The sequence below is a fragment of the Dendrobates tinctorius genome, unplaced genomic scaffold (assembly GCF_039654945.1).
Source record: "Dendrobates tinctorius isolate UK_male_01 unplaced genomic scaffold, ASM3965494v1 ptg000022l, whole genome shotgun sequence".
Classification (NCBI taxonomy): Eukaryota; Metazoa; Chordata; class Amphibia; order Anura; family Dendrobatidae; genus Dendrobates; species Dendrobates tinctorius.
This window is the reverse complement of record NW_027361690.1, coordinates 51,060,740-51,081,323: the sequence shown is the minus strand read 5'-3', so window position 1 is coordinate 51,081,323 and position 20,584 is coordinate 51,060,740. Positions and strand designations below refer to the sequence as shown.

General features: G+C 40.4%; 1 protein-coding gene across 1 annotated transcript in view; it reads left to right on the top strand.

Moving 5' to 3' along the window:
• The first annotated feature begins 446 nt into the window (after positions 1-446).
• The window catches only part of ACAN (aggrecan), an 89,857-nt gene continuing 69,719 nt past the window's right edge, over positions 447-20,584 (top strand). Inside the window, exons 1-4 of the mRNA XM_073568711.1 lie at positions 447-516; positions 981-1,364; positions 4,332-4,506; positions 17,431-17,558. Of these exons, the coding sequence (XP_073424812.1) occupies positions 447-516; positions 981-1,364; positions 4,332-4,506; positions 17,431-17,558 (757 nt within the window). The remainder of the gene's footprint in view (positions 517-980; positions 1,365-4,331; positions 4,507-17,430; positions 17,559-20,584) is intronic.

Below are 20,584 nucleotides of genomic sequence, written 5' to 3'. Positions count from 1 at the left end.
GTTGAGAAATTTAACAAAAAAAATTCTCCACCTTTTCGAGTGCTGTTCAATTTTTTCACAGACCCAGTGACTCTCATTGTTGATTTTGATCCAACTCCCGGATCAAAATCGGACACGTCTCCATGATTATCCATGGACCTCGCAGTCCGCGAAAAATTATGGACATGTAAATGGCCCCACAGACTATCACAAGTACGAGTGCTATACATGAAAATCATAGCTAGTCTACATGAAAATCGGACATGTGAATCAGGCCTTATTGTAATCAGAGTCTTGGTGGAACCAGTCATGCAAGCATGGACAGAGTCTGTATCTGACAGTGAATACGCACTATGCACATGACAGAACAGAGCTATTTTGGTTTTATTAGCTTATTTTTATCTAGATTGCCTGGTATTACTTTTAATTTGACTTTTTATTTGTTTATTTTCTTTGACAGGTAAACTATGACCACTTTATTATTAGTGTTCGTGTGTTTGCGTGTCATCGCTGCGGCAATATCTGAGGAGGTTTCAGGTGAGTATTTTTCAATATTTTGGTAGTACATGTTAATATTATCTTTATACATAGCCATAGCCTTTGACAGTGTCAATATGTATGAACTAAAAATAATCATGTAAAAACACAAATTATCCATGACATCTCCGGATGTTTATGTGGACATTGGTATTGCATAATCAAACTTCTGGCCAGCTAGGAATGATCCAGCCTCAGATGCTGAAGATATGAGGTTGTGACTCGGTCCTGTGTGTAAAAACAGACAGTAGGCATGGGGTAGAATTTCAACTCCATATGGTTGCCAAACAGATTTAATGATGTTTTCAATCAGTGTAACAGACCTAAAATGGAATAATTAGAAGCAAAAATTTCAAAATTAAATTGATAATAATTTATATTGACTACATCGATTTATAGTCAACAGCTGCAGTTTATTATCTATCTTCTAAGATATACTATTATTTTTTTAAATTAATTTCCAGGTCATGCTGACTTATTAAGTGTAAGTATACCAGCAGAGACTCCACTGACTTATCAGCTAGGACACTCAATTACCATCCCCTGCTATTTCATCAATGCTTTGGAACATGTGACCGTGTCCCCCTCAACGGCTCCCTTAACACCCAGAATCAAATGGAGCAGACACAACAAAGGACGAGAGACAGTTTTATTGGTAGCCACTGATGGTCAAGTTCGTGTAAATGAAGCCTACAAAGAACGCATTTCAATGCCAAACTATCCTCTCATCCCTACTGATGTCAGTTTGGAAATTGGAAACCTATTGTCCAGTGATTCAGGAACCTACCGTTGTGAAGTCATGCATGGAATCGAGGATAGCCAAGACACAGTACAGGTCAATGTGAAAGGTAAATTATATTACGTTTTACAACCCGCAATGTACACCTCTTTAAAAGTAATCTGTCAGCAGGTTTTTGCTATGTAATCTGAAAGCAGCACACGTTAGGGGAACCTAATTCCAGCTATGTATCACTAACTGGCCTACATAGTGTAGTTTTGATAGAATCCCTGTTTTCTCTGTTGTAGATGAAGCAGTGCTTTGAATGCTGATCTCTATTTAACCTTTACCCCGCACACATACCTGATTTGCAGCTTCCTGTGTACAATGTGCAGGAAGCTGGGGGCGGGGTTATACAATTTAGCCTGACTTGACTGCATGTGACACCTAGTCCTGTAGTGAACATCTCCTGCTGATAAAACACTGATTATAATGAGAGTACAACACACAGCGTAGTAAGTAACACATCCCTAGAGTTGGGCTCTGCTACTGTATTTTGCTATTCTCAGATTAAATAGCAAAAACCTTAAATTTATAAGAACCAGAAACCTGCACACAGGGGGCAAAGTTTCACTAGATGAACCCACAATTCAATTGCTGCTTAGCAAATCACTGTGAGATAGTAATTCCATTCAGGTATTCTGTACATATTGGGTGGCCGTATAGTAGACTGGATTATTTTAAGTAGTGGTTTAACTGGCTAAGTGGTTGTGTCCCCAAACATGAAGATTGGGAATCAATCCATACTCTAAAATCTATTACGTGCTGTATAACGTTTTATGCATATAACTCACAGCATATTTTAGCTACAATATTCTAGTTTTTAAAACGTGTTTAAAATTTGAATTTTAAGTGTTGTATCTCCATAGGGGTCACTGGAGGATGAATACATTTCACTTTACCATTCTGAATTGTAAGCAAGCTAGTTATAATGTATAATGACTTGCAGATTGATGTGATGGATAGTTTCTCCAGATTTATAACTTAGTTTTTTACATCCAAAACTTGATTTGATACAGTCAATCAGACAACACTTTGTTTTATAGAGGTAAAATATGTATTACCATCTGAACTGTCATTCACAACTATTCTGGACCTTTTTATTTTTATTTACCAAATTGATAAGTCTGTGGTCACTCTGTGTGGCTGTAGACTTGTGAATCCCCCTAGCGCACGCACTGTGTGCTGCAGGGATTCACCGGTTTCTGACCCGTGACTGAAGGGTATGTATGTATGTATACCTACTCCCAGCCAGTGCCCATTTAGCGGCCATAGCCTTGCTCTGTACACTTGTATTGAGAGAGGCCACACCTTGTCTAGTGAAGAGTCCTCGCTGTTTCTTCTCACCAAACATATGAAGTCTTATCATTAGAATATTTAAAGGGGTTATCTGGGACTATTTCATTTTTTTCTCATGGACCTAAGAACTTACAGGCAAGTAGTTGCTAATTACCTGCCTGTTCCACCTGGTGCTGATCTCTGCTGGTTAAGTCGACAGATCAGCTTCTTCTCTTCCGCTCTGCTCTGTTGACAGGGCATGACTGCTGATGTCATGCTGATTGACAACCAGCTCACCAATATCTAACTGCGGGGAGACGACAATCCATCAGCATGACGTCGGCAGTCATGCTCCATTGATACAGCAGCCTGGAAGAGCCGCTCTGTTCATGTGAAACAGCAGAATCACCAGCAGATGCAGTCGGTGACCCCTTTGAGCTTGCAGCGGGCAGAACATGCAGGTATTTAATAACTATGTGACTGTCAGCTCTGTGTCCAATAGGAAATCCTCTTTAACAATATTTGTAATCTTTTTCTTGCTAAAGTCAGAATAATTAACTCTAGAATATTAACTGTTAGGAAACTAACATTATACTCAAAATGGAATTATGATAATATTAAACAAACATGAATTTTCCAACATAAACCATAAACACTGATAAAACAGGTTTTTTTTTATAATAACCATATAGTTGCCATTTTGTGAGTTATTAGCCTTCTAGCCTCAAATCTGGATGTAGCAATGATAAATGTTTTAATTTTTAAAAGTGTAATGGAGCAGAAGACCACCACTCGGTCACACCTGTTAGTGACCGCTCTTGAGTACTGCATGATTGGCTCCTTTCATTTTAATAGGAGTTGATCTGCAGTACCCTAAAAAGAGCCCTAATCAGTGTGACAAAGGAGTTGTGTTCCACTCTGCCACCCCATTTACATCCGGCTGCTGCCAAATCTGTTAGAAGCTGACACCCAGCACTCTCATAGATCTGATATTGATAGCCTATCATATCATGGGCAGCACGGTGGCTCCGTGGTTAGCACTGTTGCTTTGCAGCGCTGAGGTTCTTGGTACAAATCCTAACAAGGACAACATCTGCAAGGAGGTTCTGTGTTTGTGTGGGTTTCTTCTGGGTTCTCTGGTTGCTTCCCACACTCCAAAGATATGTTGAGGACCATGATAATGACATCTGTAAAGCGCTGTGGAATTAATGGCACTATGTAGGCAACCATAATAATCATAAGGAGAAGTCATCAATACAACTGTACCTTTTTAAAGAATGACTGAACTTTCACAAACATAATACAGAGACATGTCAGGAGTTTTGATTAGTGGAGGTCCACCAATCTAGAAAGTGAAGGAGCAGAAAAGTTAAATTTAAGGCTTCTCTCCTTCACTCTATAAAATGAAAGAGCAGAAAACTTAAACGGAACACTTATCTCCTTCAACTCCTTCAAGACTAAAGATGGACTGAATGGAAAGTCATCAGTTTTGGAGGAAAGCAACCCTCTCTTGAGCTTTTTGCTACTTCATTTTAGCAATTAGTTAGGGTCTGAGCTCCCAGACATCCACAAATCAAAACTTTTGACATGTATTTTGACTTGTGAAAAATCTTACTTTTTACAGCTTATGTCCTTCACATGACATCCTTATAATTACCATAGATTTGGATATCACCACACATTCTGTAAAATGATGTTTTCTTTTAGATTTTGTTTTTTAAATTCATCATTGTTTTACTTTTTCATCAATTCACTTTAGGGATCGTTTTCCACTATAGAGCCATCTCTACCAGATACACCTTGGCTTTCGAAAATGCCAAAAAAGCCTGCATTCAGAACAGTGCTACCATCGCTTCACCAGAACAACTCCAATCTGCTTATGATGATGGATATCACCAGTGTGACGCCGGTTGGCTTTCTGATCAGACAGTCCGGTACGATCTTATAACTTAAACTAGTTCATTAAGTATTCACTTTTACAAATACTGTAAACCATTATTTTATTCTTATCTATGGCGCTAACATTTATTGTAAATTCGTTGAATGTTTTACTGTGTAAAGACTGGACCTTTTGCACACTCATTAGTAGATAGCTCTGCTTTAATATATACATTATTGTTAAGAAATATTCTGCTTTGTTAGCCATATTAACAAAAATGTAATTGTTAATACAATAAAAGGAGTCCGTCATTCCCAAAACATATATTAAACTACTTAAATGATTATAAATAGGACTTAGCCCCTTTAAAAATCATACCAGCAGAAAACCACTTATTTTATATCCCAATATGGAACTTTGGGACACTCTTGGCATGGCCGGTACACCATTACATGCCAACTCAATTTGTGTTTTGAGTATTGTCCTCTCATTGGACAAGAGCAAACACTGCCTGATCTCATTAGGTGGTATTCTGACTATGGATGAGCTCAGCGATGCTCACACAGTGTCATTGCAGGTGCACACATGGTGTTCATGTTGACGTGCTTTTATCCCTGACTCCGTTCTCTGACGGACACCTTTTACACTAATACTAGAAGTGTAGTAAGCAGCAACCGCAGACTGGAAACAGGAATGAGAGTGCACCAGCACCCACACTGAGTGTGTGCCCACACAGACACCATGCGAGCGCCGCTGTGCTTCTTCAGTGTCAGTGCATCATGGATAATGATCATGCAATGCTTACTGTGGGAAAGCAAGAGCTGTCAATTAGAATCAGAGACAGTGGTTGGAATGCAAACTGAGGTGTACATATAACGGTGCACTAAGTCATTGGCCATACCAAGGGTGCACAAAGATCTCTAATTTACATCTGAAATAAGAATTATTGTCTTATTTAAGAAAAAAAAATTGCTTGTAAAATTTTTATAGGGGCTAAGTCCTTTTTATAACAGTTTCATATACTCTCTGAGTTTGTTATTTAGTTTGATCAATCTTGTAGTGTTAGAACAGTCTCTTGAGAATAGGTTGGCCTTAGGGTGCCCATCTGCTTAGCTCTATTTTCTTGTACTGCCACAACAAGGGAGATGGAAATCTACACAGGCCCAACTAAAATCAAATTCCAGATAGATGTTAGCACAGCCAATGTGGGGAGGGGTGCCAGCAGTAGGTTCCCAAACCATGAATATGAATATCAAATACTGGGCACACTCATAGATTTTGATGTGAGAAAAATAAATTTTAATACATAGAGTGATAGAGGGGTGATCTTAGTGGGCAGTACAATAGAGGAATCGGTGGTCAGTGACCGCTATGGTGGTCAGTATTAAGCAGCTGCGCTGCTGTGCTTCCTATGACGCGGTGTGGCGCCGCTTGTGATCACCCCTCTAACACTGTGATACCTTATGTGAGACTTCACATGAATTTGCATTTACCCTAGTACACTGATGAAGGTCTTATCTGACCGAAACGTTTGTTACTAGTGGCTACTGTATGTATTAAAATTTATTTTTCTCACATCAAAATCTATGAGTGTGCCCAGTATTTGATATTCAACTAAAATCAAAGTCATGTTTCTTTAACCCCTTCCTGACATGAGACGTACTATCCCATCCATGGGACCTGGGCCCCTATGCCCATGGACGGGATAGTACGTCTAGCGCGATCAGCGGCACCCACGTGGTGAGCGCCGCTGATCGCGGCCGGGTGTCAGCTGATTATCACAGCTGACACCTGACACGTTAACCCCTTGCACACCGCGATCAAACATGATCGCGGTGTACCGGGGGTTAAAGGGAAGCATCGGCAGGGAGGGGGCTCCCTCCGTGCTTCCCTGAGCCCCCCACGGCAGCGCAATGTGCAGCGCTGCTGCGGGGGACTCCTTTCCTCCAGGCCCCCGAATCCAAGATGGCGACGGGGGCCTTCGGGGGCCTGAGGAAGCTGGCTTCCTCAGTGCCTGCAAAGCGCAGGCATGAGGAAGCCTTCTGCAGTGCCTGTGTCAGATCGCTGATCTGTCACAGTGATCTGTGATGTGACAGATGAGCTATCTGTCACAGGACAGTGATGTCCCACCTGGGACTATTTAATAAAGTAAAAAAAAAATTAAAAAAATTGTTAAAATAATTTAAAAAAAATCGCCAAATAAATTAGAAAAAAAAAAAAAAATATTCCCACAATAAATCCATTTTTTGGAAATAATAAAAAAAAAAAACAATAAAAGTACACATATTAGGTATCGCCACGTCCGTAATGACCCGCCCTATAAAACTGTCCCATTAGTTAACCCCTTTAGCGAACCCCTTAAAAAATAAAAATAAAAAACGAAGCAAAAAATAATGATTTATTATCATACCGCCAAACAAAAAGTGTAATAACCCGCGATCAAAAAGACGCATATAAATATCCATGGTACCGCTGAAAACGTCATCTTGTCCCGCAAAAAACGAGCCGCCACACAGCATCATCAGCGAAAAAATAAAAAAGTTATAGCTCGCAGAATAAAGCGATGCAAAAATAATTATTTTTTATATAAAATAGTTTTCATTGCATAAAACCGACAAAAACATAAAAAAAGACATAAATGAGGTATCGCTGTAACCGTACTGACCCGAAGAATAAAACCGCTTTATCAATTTTACTGCACGCGGAATGGTGTAAACTCACCCCCCCAAAAGAAATTCATGAAATGCTGGTTTTTGTTCATTCTGTGTCCCAAAAATAGGAATAAAAAGCGATCAAAAAATGTCACGTGCCCGAAAATGGTACCAATAAAAACGTCAACTCGTCCCGCAAAAAATAAGACCTCACATGACTCGGTGGGTCAAAATACGGAAAAATTATAGCTCTCAATATGTGGTGATGCAAAAACTATTTTTACAATAAAAAGCGTCTTTTAGCATGCGACAGCTGCCAAATATAAAAACCGCCATAAATAGTAAATCAAACCCCCCATCATCACCCCCTTAGTTTGGGAAAAATAATAAAATTAAAAAAAAAGTATTTATCTCCATTTTCCCATTAGGGTTAGGGTTAGGGCTAGGGTTAGGGCTAGGGTTAGGGTTAGGGCTAGGGTTAGGGTTAGGGCTAGGGTTAGGGCTAGGGTTAGGGCTAGGTTTAGGGCTCAGATTAGGGTTAGGGGTGTGTTGGGGTTAGGGTTGGAGTTATAATTGGGGGGTTTCCACTGTTTGGGCACATCAGGGGCTCTCCAAATGCAACATGGCGTCTGATCTCAATTCCAGCCAATTCTGAGTTGAAAAAGTCAAATGGTGCTCCTTCTCTTCCAAGCTCTGCCATGCGCCCAAACAGTGTTTTACCCCACATGTAGGGTATCAGCCTACTCAGGACAAATTGCAAAACAATTTTTGGGGTCCAATTTCTCCTGTTACCCTTAGGAAAATAAAAAATTGGGGGCAAAAATATCATTTTTGTGGAAAAAAATGATTTTTTTATTTTCACGTCCGAGTGTTATAAACTTCTGTGAAGCACTTGGGGGTTCAAAGTGCTCACCACACATCTAGATAAGTTCCGTGGGGGGTCTAGTGTCCAAAATGGGGTCACTTGTGGGGAGTTTCAATAGTTTAGGTACATCAGGGGCTCTCCAAACGCACATGACACCCGCAGACCATTCCATCAAAGTCTGCATTCCAAAACGTCACTGCTTCCCTTCCGAGCCCCGACGTGTGTCCATACAGTAGTTTTCTCCCACATATGGGGTATCAGCATACTCAGGACAAATTGGACAACAACTTTTGGGGTCCAATTTCTCCTGGTACCCTTGGGAAAATAAAAAAATGGTGACTAAAAGATCATGTTTGTGGAAAAAATACGAATTTTTTATTTTCACGCCCGGGCATTATAAACTTCTGTGAAGCACTGGGGGGTTCAAAGTGCTCACCACACACCTAGATAAGTTCCTTAGGGGGTCTAGTTTCCAAAATGGTGTCATTTGTGGGGGGTTTCCACTGTTTTGGTACATCAGGAGTTTTCCAAACGCGACATGGTGTCCGATCTCAATTCCAGCCAAAAACGTCAAATGGCGCTGCTTCCCTTCCGAGCTCTGCCATGTGCCCAAATAGTGGTTTACCCCCACATGTGGGGTATCAGAGTACTCAGGATAAATTGCACAATAACTTTTAGGGTTCTGTTACCCTTGGAAAAATAAGAATTGAGGGTGAAAAGATCATTTTTGTGGAAAAAATATGATTTTTTAATTGTATGGCTTTATGTTATAAACTTCTGTGAAGCCCATGGGGGTTCAAAGTTCTCACCACACATCTAGATAAGTTCCTTAGGGGGTCTAGTTTCCAAAATGGTGTCATTTGTGGGGGGTTTCCACTGTTTTGGTACATCAGGGGTTTTCCAAACGCGACATGGTGTCCGATCTCAATTCCAGCCAAAAACGTCAAATGGCGCTGCTTCCCTTCCGAGCTCTGCCATGCGCCCAAATAGTGGTTTACACCCACATGTGGGGTATCAGCGTACTCAGGACAAATTGCCCAGTAACTTTTAGGGTCCTGTTACCCTTGGAAAAATAAGAATTGAGGGTGAAAAGATCATTTTTGTGGAAAAAATATGATTTTTTAATTGTATGGCTTTATATTATAAACTTCTGTGAAGCCCATGGGGGTTCAAAGTTCTCACCACACATCTAGATAAGTTCCTTAGGGGGTCTAGTTTCCAAAATGATGTCATTTGTGGGGGGTTTCCACTGTTTTGGTACATCAGGGGTTTTCCAAACGCGACATGGTGTCCGATCTCAATTCCAGCCAAAAACGTCAAATGGCGCTGCTTCCCTTCCGAGCTCTGCCATGCGCCCAAATAGTGGTTTACCCCCACATGTGGGGTATCAGCGTACTCAGGACAAATTGCACAATAACTTTTAGGGTCCTGTTACCCTTGGAAAAATAAGAATTGAGGGTGAAAAGATCATTTTTGTGGAAAAAATATGATTTTTTAATTGTATGGCTTTATGTTATAAACTTCTGTGAAGCCCATGGGGGTTCAAAGTTCTCACCACACATTTAGATAAGTTCCTCAGGGGGTCTAGTTTCCAAAATGGTGTCATTTGTGGGGGGTTTCCACTGTTTTGGTACATCAGGGGTTTTCCAAACGCGACATGGTGTCCGATCTCAATTCCAGCCAAAAACGTCAAATGGCGCTGCTTCCCTTCCGAGCTCTGCCATGCGCCCAAATAGTGGTTTACCCCCACATGTGGGGTATCAGTGTACACAGGACAAATTGCACAATAACTTTTAGGGTCCTGTTACCCTTGGGAAAATAAAAATTGGGGTGAAAAGATCATTTTTGTGGAAAAAATATGATTTTTTAATTGTACCGCTGTACATTATAAACTTCTGTAAAGCCCTTGTGGGTTCAAAGTTCTCACCACATATCTAGATAAGTTCCTTGGGGGGTCTAGTTTCCAAAATGGGGTCACTTGTAGGGGGTTTCCACTGTTTAGGTACATCAGGGACTCACCAAACGTGACATGGCGTCCAATCTGAATTCCAGCCAATTTTGCATTGAAAAAGTCAAACGGCGCTCCTTCCATTCTGAGCTCTGCCATGCACTGAAACAGTGGTTCCCCCCCACATATCAGGTATCTGCATACTCAGGAGAAATTGCACAATAACTTTTGCAGTCCAATTTCTCCTGTTACCCTTGGTAAAATAAAAAAAATTGAACCTGAAGTATTTTTTTTATGAAAAAAAGTTAGATGTTCATTTTTTTTTAAATATTCAAAAAAATTCCTGTGACGCACCTAAAGGGTTAATAAACTTCTTGAATGTGGTTTTGAGCACTTTAAGGGGTGCAGTTTTTAGAATGGTGTCACTTTTGGGTATTTTCTATCATATAGACCCCTCAAAGTGGCTTCAAATGTGATGTGGTCCTAAAAATAAAATGGTGTTGTAAAAATGAGAAATCGCTGGTCAACTTTTAACCCTTATAACTTCCTAACAAAAAAAAATTTTGGTTCCAAAATTGTGCTGATGTAAAGTAAACATGTGGGAAATGTTAGTTATCAAGTTTTTTGTGTGCCGTATCTCTGTGATTTAAGGGCATAAAAATTCAAAGTTGGAAAATTGCGAAATTTTCAAAATTTTTGCCAAATTTCCGTTTTCTCACAAATAAACGCAAGTTATTTGAATGAAATTTTACCACTAACATGAAGTACAATATGTCACGAGAAAACAATGTCAGAATCACCGGGATCCATGGAAGCGTTCCAGAGTTATGACCTCATAAAGGTACAGTGGTCAGAATTGTAAAAATTGGCCCGGTCATGAACGTGCAAACCACCCTTGGGGGTGAAGGGGTTAATACACAGGTTTGCTGCGTTATCTAGTGCAAGGGATACTGTTTGTAGCTGCTCTCCATCTTGAAGGAGACATTGATTATATTCCATAATGTACAAACCAAACAATCAATTACTATTGTTTAGACCTGATCAGAGATGAACAACCTCAAAATCACTTTTTAGCTGTTAAAAATTAATGTCAATTGTTAAGAAATAATGGGCTGAAAAAACACTATTTTAACACACTGCAATACGGCTTAACCTAACAGCCCTGCCAGGGTCTATTAGATGAGGTCTAACATGGAAAATAGACTGCCATACAGAAATTTTGCATTGTACTGTACAAGTGACCCATTGCTCATTGCAGTTAGTGGGATTAAAAATATTTATTTTTTAAAAAGTCTAAAAAAAGTGTCAAAAGAGTAATAAGAACAAACACAACAGTTTTTGCCAGAATTCTATCATAAAACTGAAATATTACAACATTTTTGTGCAGCTCGCCATTGCGCCAAAATTTTGTGACTTTTGGCACATTTACAGCAGTCTTAACCAGCGGAGAGAAACCTGGGCAATAAAAAACCAGACAGAAGAAGAATGGACTAGTTTGAAATGTGATGACAGAGAAGGATGTTATTAATACCATGGAATGCATGAACAAACAAATCAATTTTGGAGCAAATCAAGCTAGATATGTCACTCGAAGCAAGCAAAGTTCATCAATAGTGATGAGAAACGTGTTGTGAAACTCAGATATCACTTTAGTATCTGGGTGCTTGGATGAGCTAAACACTCAACGAGCATTGGCTGGTGCTCGAATTTGAAGCACAAATCTCCGCCCCCAATATTTGGGCCTGGTACACTGCCAATAAGCATGGAGGGCTTGCCTGTCAATCACTGTAATTCAGTAGCCATCTTGGTAGTGGTTTTACTGTGATTGGCTGGCCGCATTACCTCATCAGAGGTTATAAAAGGACAGGCACCGCCACGCTCGTCTCACTGATGCCAGTACACAGCTCAGGAACAGTTCTGATTGGAGGGAGAGAGCAGTTATCCAGATCTGTGTGTGCACAGTTTAACTAATCAGATTCCTCTAGTGCTCATACTGGAACTGATGCTGAAGCATCAAACTAACAGTCTTTCTAATGGATAATCTTGTGCTTTGCCAAATTTGTTTTTTACATTAAGGTGGTATTAAAAAACTTTAAAAAATCTTTCTGGATTGAATTAGTAATCCATACAGTGTAACGTGATTAGTGCTACATTACGGTGGTATTAACCGCCAAAAAAAATTACATTTTTTTTCTGGATTCAATTAGTCAGTGTAACATGGTTAGTCGTACATTGTGGTGGTAAATAAGCCTCCAAAAAAATTTTTAAAAAAGGTTCTGGTTTCAAGTAGTCACTCATACAGTGTAACATGGTTAGTGTTGCATTACAGTGGTATTTAACACTACAAAGTTTTTTTTTCTGGATTCAATTGGTCATCCATAAAGTGTAACATGCTTAATGTTATGTTACAGTGGTATTAATCTCCAAAAACATGTTAGTTTTTTTTGGATTCAATTAGTGATCCATACAGTGTAACATAGTTAATGTTATATTACGGTGGTATATAAACCTCCAAAAAAAGTTCAAATTTTTTTTTCTGGATTCAGTTAGTCATCCATATTGTTTAACATGGTTAGTGTTACATTACCATGGTATATAAAACTGCAAAAACACATTATTTTTTTCTGGATTCAATTACTCATCCATACAGTGTAATGTGCTTAGCATTACATTACAATGGTATGAACCTCCAAAAACTATCCAAATTTTTTTTTCTGCATTCAATTAGTCACCCATATAGTATAACGTGCTTAGTGTTACATTATGGCGGTATTAACCTAAAAAAATGTAAAAGCCCTTTTGGATTGAACTAGTAATCCATACAGTGTAACATGCTTAGTGGGCTACAAGGCAACAAAAGATGGCAGAATTCCATGAGAGTCCTGAGGGAGTTACTGGAGGAATATTGGAGCCAGACCCAGCTGGCGCGACAGCAAAGGTGGTCGCTTTCCTGGAACTACCAAGGCCTGAATCAAGGCTGCTGCCTTCACCGCTTGGGTTTTTGTGGACTGTTGACGGTGGCCTAGGATTCAGCAACTGGTGAGCGGACTGCTGGGTCTAGGTTAGTTGGAAGAGAGAAGGAGGCGATCCAGGACCAGTGCAGGAGATATACTAGTGGGTCCTCTAGCTGCAAGCTACTGAGAGTTGCCATCCTGGGGGGAAGTCATTATGTACGGCCAGCAGAGGAGATGAGAGTCAATAGAAGAATTTGGGACAAGTCATTACACGAAAAGCTTGCCTCAAAGGCTGCAAGAGCTGACAGCTGAAACCAGGGTTACATTCCTCAAAATAAGGGGGCAACATCGAATGTATGGTTTGGGTGTGATGAGATGTTTGAAGGAAGGGAGCAGGATGAGGCTTTTTGGGGTTACTATCATCCCAGAGAAATCGGACTGTTCTCTGGGTTCCCCACCTACTATGTGGGAGCAAGCGGTGATGCAGGTGACACAGAGGGCTGTTGCCCATTTTTATATGTAGGGGGCTTCAGTACTTCTCAAAGCTGGGTCACTTACAGCCCATGCACCTAAGAAACGGGCTCTAGGAATCAGGTGGAGGTAGTCTCACAGTCTCCCAAGGAAGGAATAGAAGAAGCTAACACCTAAAGAGGATTTTGCTATATAAGTGCAGTTGTGCCTGTTGCACAGTTAGGAAGGAACCACTGAGGAACTGTTGTACATGCCTGAGGACAGGAGGCTCTAAAGTGTGCCAGAGATACAGGTAATGACCAGGATGCCCAAAAGAGTTTATGTTTTCCCCCTCACAGTTTCTTTTTGTGCACAGATGCACATTTCCCTGCTGAATTAAGGGTCTCTGGACTTTTAAAGGGCACAAGACCCTTTCTGTACCTATGGACTGTGCTTTTAAAAGTAACTGTTCTCAGCAAGGGGAGAGGAGGACTTGATGGACTCTATGGACTGTGTTAATTACACCTCTGTTTTAAAGAACAGATGAGGGACCATTAAGACTGTGCCCATGGACTATTGGGCATACAGTTATGTTGACCAATGGGTGTTAGATTATAATGACTGTAATCTTTATTCGAGGAGTCAGTGAGCTGACTGTGAACCCTACATACCGAAAAAGAAGGTCAATTTTATGACACCCTCCCGGCATCAATGCCATGATAACCAAGTAATTTTGAAAAGGAGGGAAAAGCTGTTAAAGATGGTCAAGCATTACCCAGTCAACAAAACCAGCATACTCTCTTATTCCTCTGCGACCTTCATCTATTGGGTCTCAAACCTTGACACCTGGCATCAGCTGTCCCTCTACAGTATGCCTTGGAGTTGTTGTGCTGCTCTGATGCTTGCGTCATGTCTAAGTGGATTTTTAGTGCTGCCGGGGGAGATCATAACAGAGAGTGCACTCTCTGCTGTCCACAAAAAATGCTGACAGACTCTGATAAAAATGAACAAGGCCTGGATTAGCCCCAACTTTTCCACACCACCAGATGACTGCAGCAAATAAAATGTTTTTAATCTTCAATATTTGAATGAGGCATGCTAGTTGTTGCTGTCAAGAATCTATGGATGAGTATATTACCCTCCTTATGATTTTCTCCTGGCATTGTACTTTGTGCTAAGCCTTTAAGAGTGTAGGAGTACATCAACTAAATTTTCAAACTATTTTAATGAGGCTTGCAAGTTGTTGTCTTTGTTGTCTACAAGGTTCTATGGATGACTGTATTACCTTCATTATCATTTTTTCCTTGCTTTGCACTTTGTGCAAAGTCTTTATTAGCGTAGGAGTACATCAACTACACCATAAAACATTTGAATGAGGCCCACCAGTTGTTCCCTTCAAGGGTCTATGGATGACTGGAAGACCCTCCTTATAATTTTTTTTCTGGCTTTGCACTGTGTGGAAAGCTTTTATGAGTGTAGAAGTGCCACCATTTTCTTAATTTTTTTTATGAGGCACTCAATTTTGTGCCTTCAAGGGTGTATGAATGACCCTCCTTATAATTTTGTTCTGGCTTTGAACTGTGTTCCGAGCCTTCAAGAGTGTAGGCGTACCATAACTACATTTTTTCATCAATATTTGAATGAGGCACTACAGTTGGTGCCTTCAAGGGTGTATGGATGACCCTGCTTGTAATTTTCAGCAGGTTTTGCACTGTGTGCACAGCATTAATGAGTGTAGAAGTATCCCAACTACACTTTGTTCACAATATTTGAATGAGGCAGTACAGTTGGTTCCTTTTAATGTATATGGATTACATTACTTGTAATTTCTAGCAGGCTTTGCACTTGGTACATAGCCTTTATGAGTATAGGAGTACCACCACATAACAATTCAAACATAATGTGTATATGGCCCTCCTTTGTATCTAATACAGAGTGTAGCTGAGTCCCTCTTCCATCTAATTTTTTGGCCGTTCTTTTTTCCTTTATAAATTACACTGAAATTTCCATTTTTTTTATTAAAAAAAAATCTATTTTGGTTAACTTAAATTATTTTTTTTAGTCCTTTTTAAATTTTCACTTATATACAAGTCACTGTACAGTAAAGAATGTTTTCAAACTTTTTTCCTTTAAACTGCAATTTCTCTTTGTTTTGAATGTTTTATTGTCAGTCCTTAAAGTGGAGTAAAAGTGTGATAGAGAGGCCTTCAGGGGTCTTCCACATGCTGTTATTCTTCCATTCAGCACTTTTTCCATTCATTTCAACATTTACACTTCCCCTTAGATCTCCTTGCAGGGTCTGTCGAAAAAGTTGTGTGACCTCCACTTGCCTGTATGACCTCCCTATAACAGCTGGGCATGGTCCTAATGAGGCAGTGGATGTTCTCCTGAGGGATCTCGTCCCAAACCTAAATTAATGCAAGTCAACTCCTGGACAGTGTTTGGTGCAATGTTGGTGGATGGAATGAGACATGATGCCCCAGATGTGCTCGATTGAATTCAGGACTGGTGCCAGTCCATAGCACCAATGCCTTCATCATGCAGTAACTGCTGATACACTTCATCCACATAAAGCCTAGCATTGTCATGCATCAGAAGGAACCCAGGGCACAGTTTACCTGCATATGGTCTCACAATGGGTCTGAATATCTCATCCTGGTACTTAATGGCAGTCAGGGTACCTCTGGCTAGCACATGGAGGACTGTGTGGCCCCCCAAAGAAATGCCTTCCCACACCATTACTGACCCATTGCCAAACTGGTCATGCTGGAGGATGTTGCAGGCAGCAGAATGTTCTCCATGGAATCTCCTGACTGTCATGTCTGTCACATGTGCTCAGTGCGAACCTGCTCTCATCTATGAAGAGCACATCAAGCTAATGTCGAATTTGCCAATGTTGGAGTCCTCTGACAAATGCCAATTGCCCTGCACAGTGTTGGGCTGTAAGCTCATCACCCACTTGTGGACGTTGGACTCATACCACCCTCATGGATTCTGTTTCTGACAGTTTGAGCAGACACATGGATGTTAGTGACCTGCTGGAGGTAATTTTGCAGGGCTCTGGCATGGCTCCTCCTGTTCTTCCTTGCACAAAGAGGAGGTACTGGTCCTGCTGCTGGTTTGTTGGCCTTCTACAGCCTCCTCCAGGTCTCCTGGTGTACTGACCTGTATCCTGGTATCTGCTCCATGCTTTGGACAATGTGCTGACAGACACAGCTACCCTTCTTGCCACAGCTCACATTGATGTGTCATCCTAGTTGAGCTGCACTACCTGAGCAGCTTCTGTGAGTTGTAGACACCACCTCATGCTACTGTACCTCAAGGGGTGAGAGCAATGATAAAATGCAAAAGTGACCAAAACGACAGCCAAAAAGAATGAGAACAGTGAATTGGTCTGTGGCCACCCCCTGTAGAACCACTCCTTTATAGTGGTTGTCTTGCTAATTGCCTATCATTTCAACCTGTTGTCTGTTCCCCATTTGCACAACAGCAGGAGAAATTGATTCAAAATAGGTATTGCTTCATAACTGGACAGGTTGATTGCATAGAAGTGTGATTGACTTGGAGTTACATTGCTTTGCTTAAGATTTCCCTTTATTTTTTTTAGCAGCGCATGTACAGTATGTATGTATGTTGTAGAACACTGTAAGTCAATCAAGGAAAGTGATTCCAACGATTGTTGAAGGATCAGTAGTAGACTTTCTAGCAAAAAAAACTCAATATTTAATGAATCAAAAACGTTACACATATAGACAAAAAATTCACCCCTCATCCCCCCTAAAACTATACATTTCGGCAGGTGTCTTTTTCAAGTTCAACTTGGGGGCGTGAGGGGTGAATTTTTTGTCTATATATGTAACATTTTTGATTCATTAAATATTGAGGAGTTTTTTTGCTGAAACGTCTACGTTCCTTCAACGCTCGCTGAAAACACCTTCCTTGCTTGGATACAGCTGTTCTTAAACTGGACTGAACTACATCCGTGCTGGAGTGTTTTAAACGGCCGTCATATTGGTGAGCTGAAATGTAATAAATTTTTCCTTTACTATTAATCAATATGAAAAGTCTAATTTCCCTATAAGAAGTACATTTATTCATATGTCTCTTGCAGTTATCCAATCCATAATCCACGTGAGCCATGCTATGGTGACAAAGAAAACTTTCCAGGAGTAAGAACATATGGCATTCGAGACACTGATGAAACTTATGATGTATATTGCTATGCTGAAGACATGACAGGTGTCTATTTATCCATAGTGTCTATCTATCTGTCTATCCCATATCTATCTATCTATCTATCCATCTATCTATCTATCTATCTATCTATCTATCTATCTATCTATATTAAGCAGAAACATGCAAGAAATTGGCGATTTATTCCATGGCAACATTGTATATAACATTTTGTCTCCAAGCTGGAGAAAGGCTCAGTTCTGTATCCAAAACTGCAAAATTTGCCATGGAATAAGTCTTCAATATCTTCATGGTGACTATTAGGAAGTGCTGCCAGTTTCTGTTTTTTTCATTTTAGATCTATGTGGCCATTGGACCTAAAGGCTAGTACTAGCAATTTAAATTTGGATTAAAAATGCATTTTGTGATTACTTTTGACTTTATCTATCTATCTATCTACAGTGGGGGAAATAAGTATTTGATACACTGTCAATTTTGAAAGTTCTCTCACCTACAAAAAATGAAGAGGTCTGTAATTTTTATTGGGCACACTTCAACTGTGAGAGACAGAATGTTTGCAAAAAAAATCCAGAAAATCACATTGTATGATTTTAACATAATTAATTTGCATTTTATTGAATGAAATAAGTATTTCATTCAATAGAAAATCAGAACTTAATATTTGGTAGAGAAACCTTTGTTTGCAATTACAGAGTAGTAACAATGTAGATTTTCAATAATGTTCAGATCATGAGACTGTGAGGGCCATTGCAAAAACTTCAGCTTGCACCCTTTGAGGTAGTCTATTGTGGATTTTGACTTGTGTTTATGATCATTTTCTATTTGTAGAAGCCATCCTCTTTTCAACTTCAGGTTTTTTGCATCAAGAATTTGTTGAAATTTCATTGAATACATTCTTCCCCGTGAAATGTTCCACATGCCATTGGCTGCAACACAACTTAATGCATGATTGATTCACCCCCATGCTTCCCTCTCCCCGTGAAATGTTCCACATGCCATTGGCTGCAACACAACTTAATGCATGATTGATTCACCCCCATGCTTAATGGCAGGCGAGATGTTCTTTTCAAGAAATTCTGTGTATTTTTTTCACCACACATATCTTTGATCATTGTGGTCAGAGAGTTCTATTTTAACCTCATTGGTCCACAGGACTTATTATTAATAATGATAATAATAATTTTATTCCACAACAATTTACATTTTAGAGGGGACTTGTACAGACAAAAGACATTACAGCATAAAAATAATCACATACATCAACAGAGACCTAGAGGAATGAGGGGCTGCTCGCAAGCTTACAATCTATGAGGAAATAGGGGAGACATGAAAGGTGGATCGTAACAATTGCTTTCATTGTTGAGACCAGCCATCAATGTAAGAAATCGGGTGTTCAAGTAATGCTGCATGAACCGGTTATCAGCCTGAATATGAACAGTACAGACACGGAGGGCTATTAAATGCATAAAGCATGTGAGAACATGATGCAAGGAGCCTGGTTATGGTAAAAATTTTGAATGGGCAACACAGGTATAGTTAGATTAATGTGTTGAGGCAGTAGGCCAGTCTGGAGAAATGCATTTGTAGGCCACACTTAAAACTGTGGGTATTGCGGATTAATCAAATTAACCTGGGTAGTGCATTCCAAAAAATTGGCGCAGCACATGAAAAGTTTAGGAGACGGGAGTAGGAGTTTCTGATTATTGAGGATGTTAACCTCAGGTCATTAGCAGAATGAAGGGCATGGGTAGGTTGGAAGATTGAGAAGAGGGAGGAGATGTAGGGTGGTGCTGACCCATGGAGTGCTTTGTGGGTTAGGGTAATAAGTTTATACTTAATTCTGGAGTGGATGGGTAACCAGTGTTATGACTGGCACAAGGACTTGTTTCCAAAATGAACTAGGATTGTTTATATATTTTTTTGCATACTTCTGATGCTGAATTTTATGGTGATGATGCAGGAGAGGTTTTCTTCTGATGACTCTTCCATGAAGGCAATATTTGTGCAGGTGTTTCTGAATAGTAGAACAATGTACTACAACTCCAGAGTCTGCTAAATCTTTCTAAAGGACTTCTGCAGTCAAGTGGGGGTTCTGTGTTGTGAACTCCCTTGCTCGGATTTCTGAGTCGAAGCTCCCTCTGCTTCCTCTGGTGGTTACTGAGAGTAGTGGAGCTGGCCAGGTGGATGGACGATGATAATTAGGAATCTGGGATTGCTGGCTGGGAGCATATAATCCAGCTGGCTGCTCTTGAAGGTTGCTGGTGATTTTTTCCTCTGTGTGCATTTGGAGCTCTTTTGTCCCCTGCCTGATCTGCATGTTCAGCTAAGTGATTCTTTTGCTAATCCTTTGCATCTAATCTGGTTGTGTCTTTTTTTGCTTTCTGTTTTGCTGCTAGGATTCAGCATGCTGCCTGCTGGGAGGCAGTGCTGGGCCCTGCTTCATATGTTGCAGCTTGTTCAGTCCCCTGTTATGTTAGTATCTTTTTGCTTGCTGCCAGTTTATACCAGAGTGCTGATCTAGTGGGGGTGAGATTGTGTGATCTCAGGTTTTTTTGTATATCAGAAGTGTTGGACTTTTTCAGGGTTTTGGGCGTGATTGCAGACAGTATCTTTTTCTGTCCTGTCCTGTCTAGACAGCTTGGGCCCACCGTTTGCTCAGTCTGTTCTCTGCCTGTGTTTGTGTGTCATCTTGTCTCACCGACAATATATGTTTGGGGGCTGTCTATTCCTTTGGGGATCTGCTCTGGGGCAGTTTAGATTTCATCTTTCTGTCTTTAGGCTTAGTTAGTCCTCCGGCTGTGACAAAGCGTCTAGGGCATCGTAGGAACGCTCCACGGCTACTGCTAGTTGTGCAGATAGGATCAGGGGTCTGCAATCCGCATAGTTACCAACCTCTCTGGTCTTCTGGTGGCTTAGCCTGTTCCTGCCATCCTCCTCGGTGACCCATTCTTAACAGTTCTGATTTGCATATCTAGCAATCCTATGAGCAGCTGTCACTGAAATTTTGCTTGCTCATCCAGACCTTATTTGACCTCCGCTGTTCCTGTTAACTGCCATGCCTTAATTACATT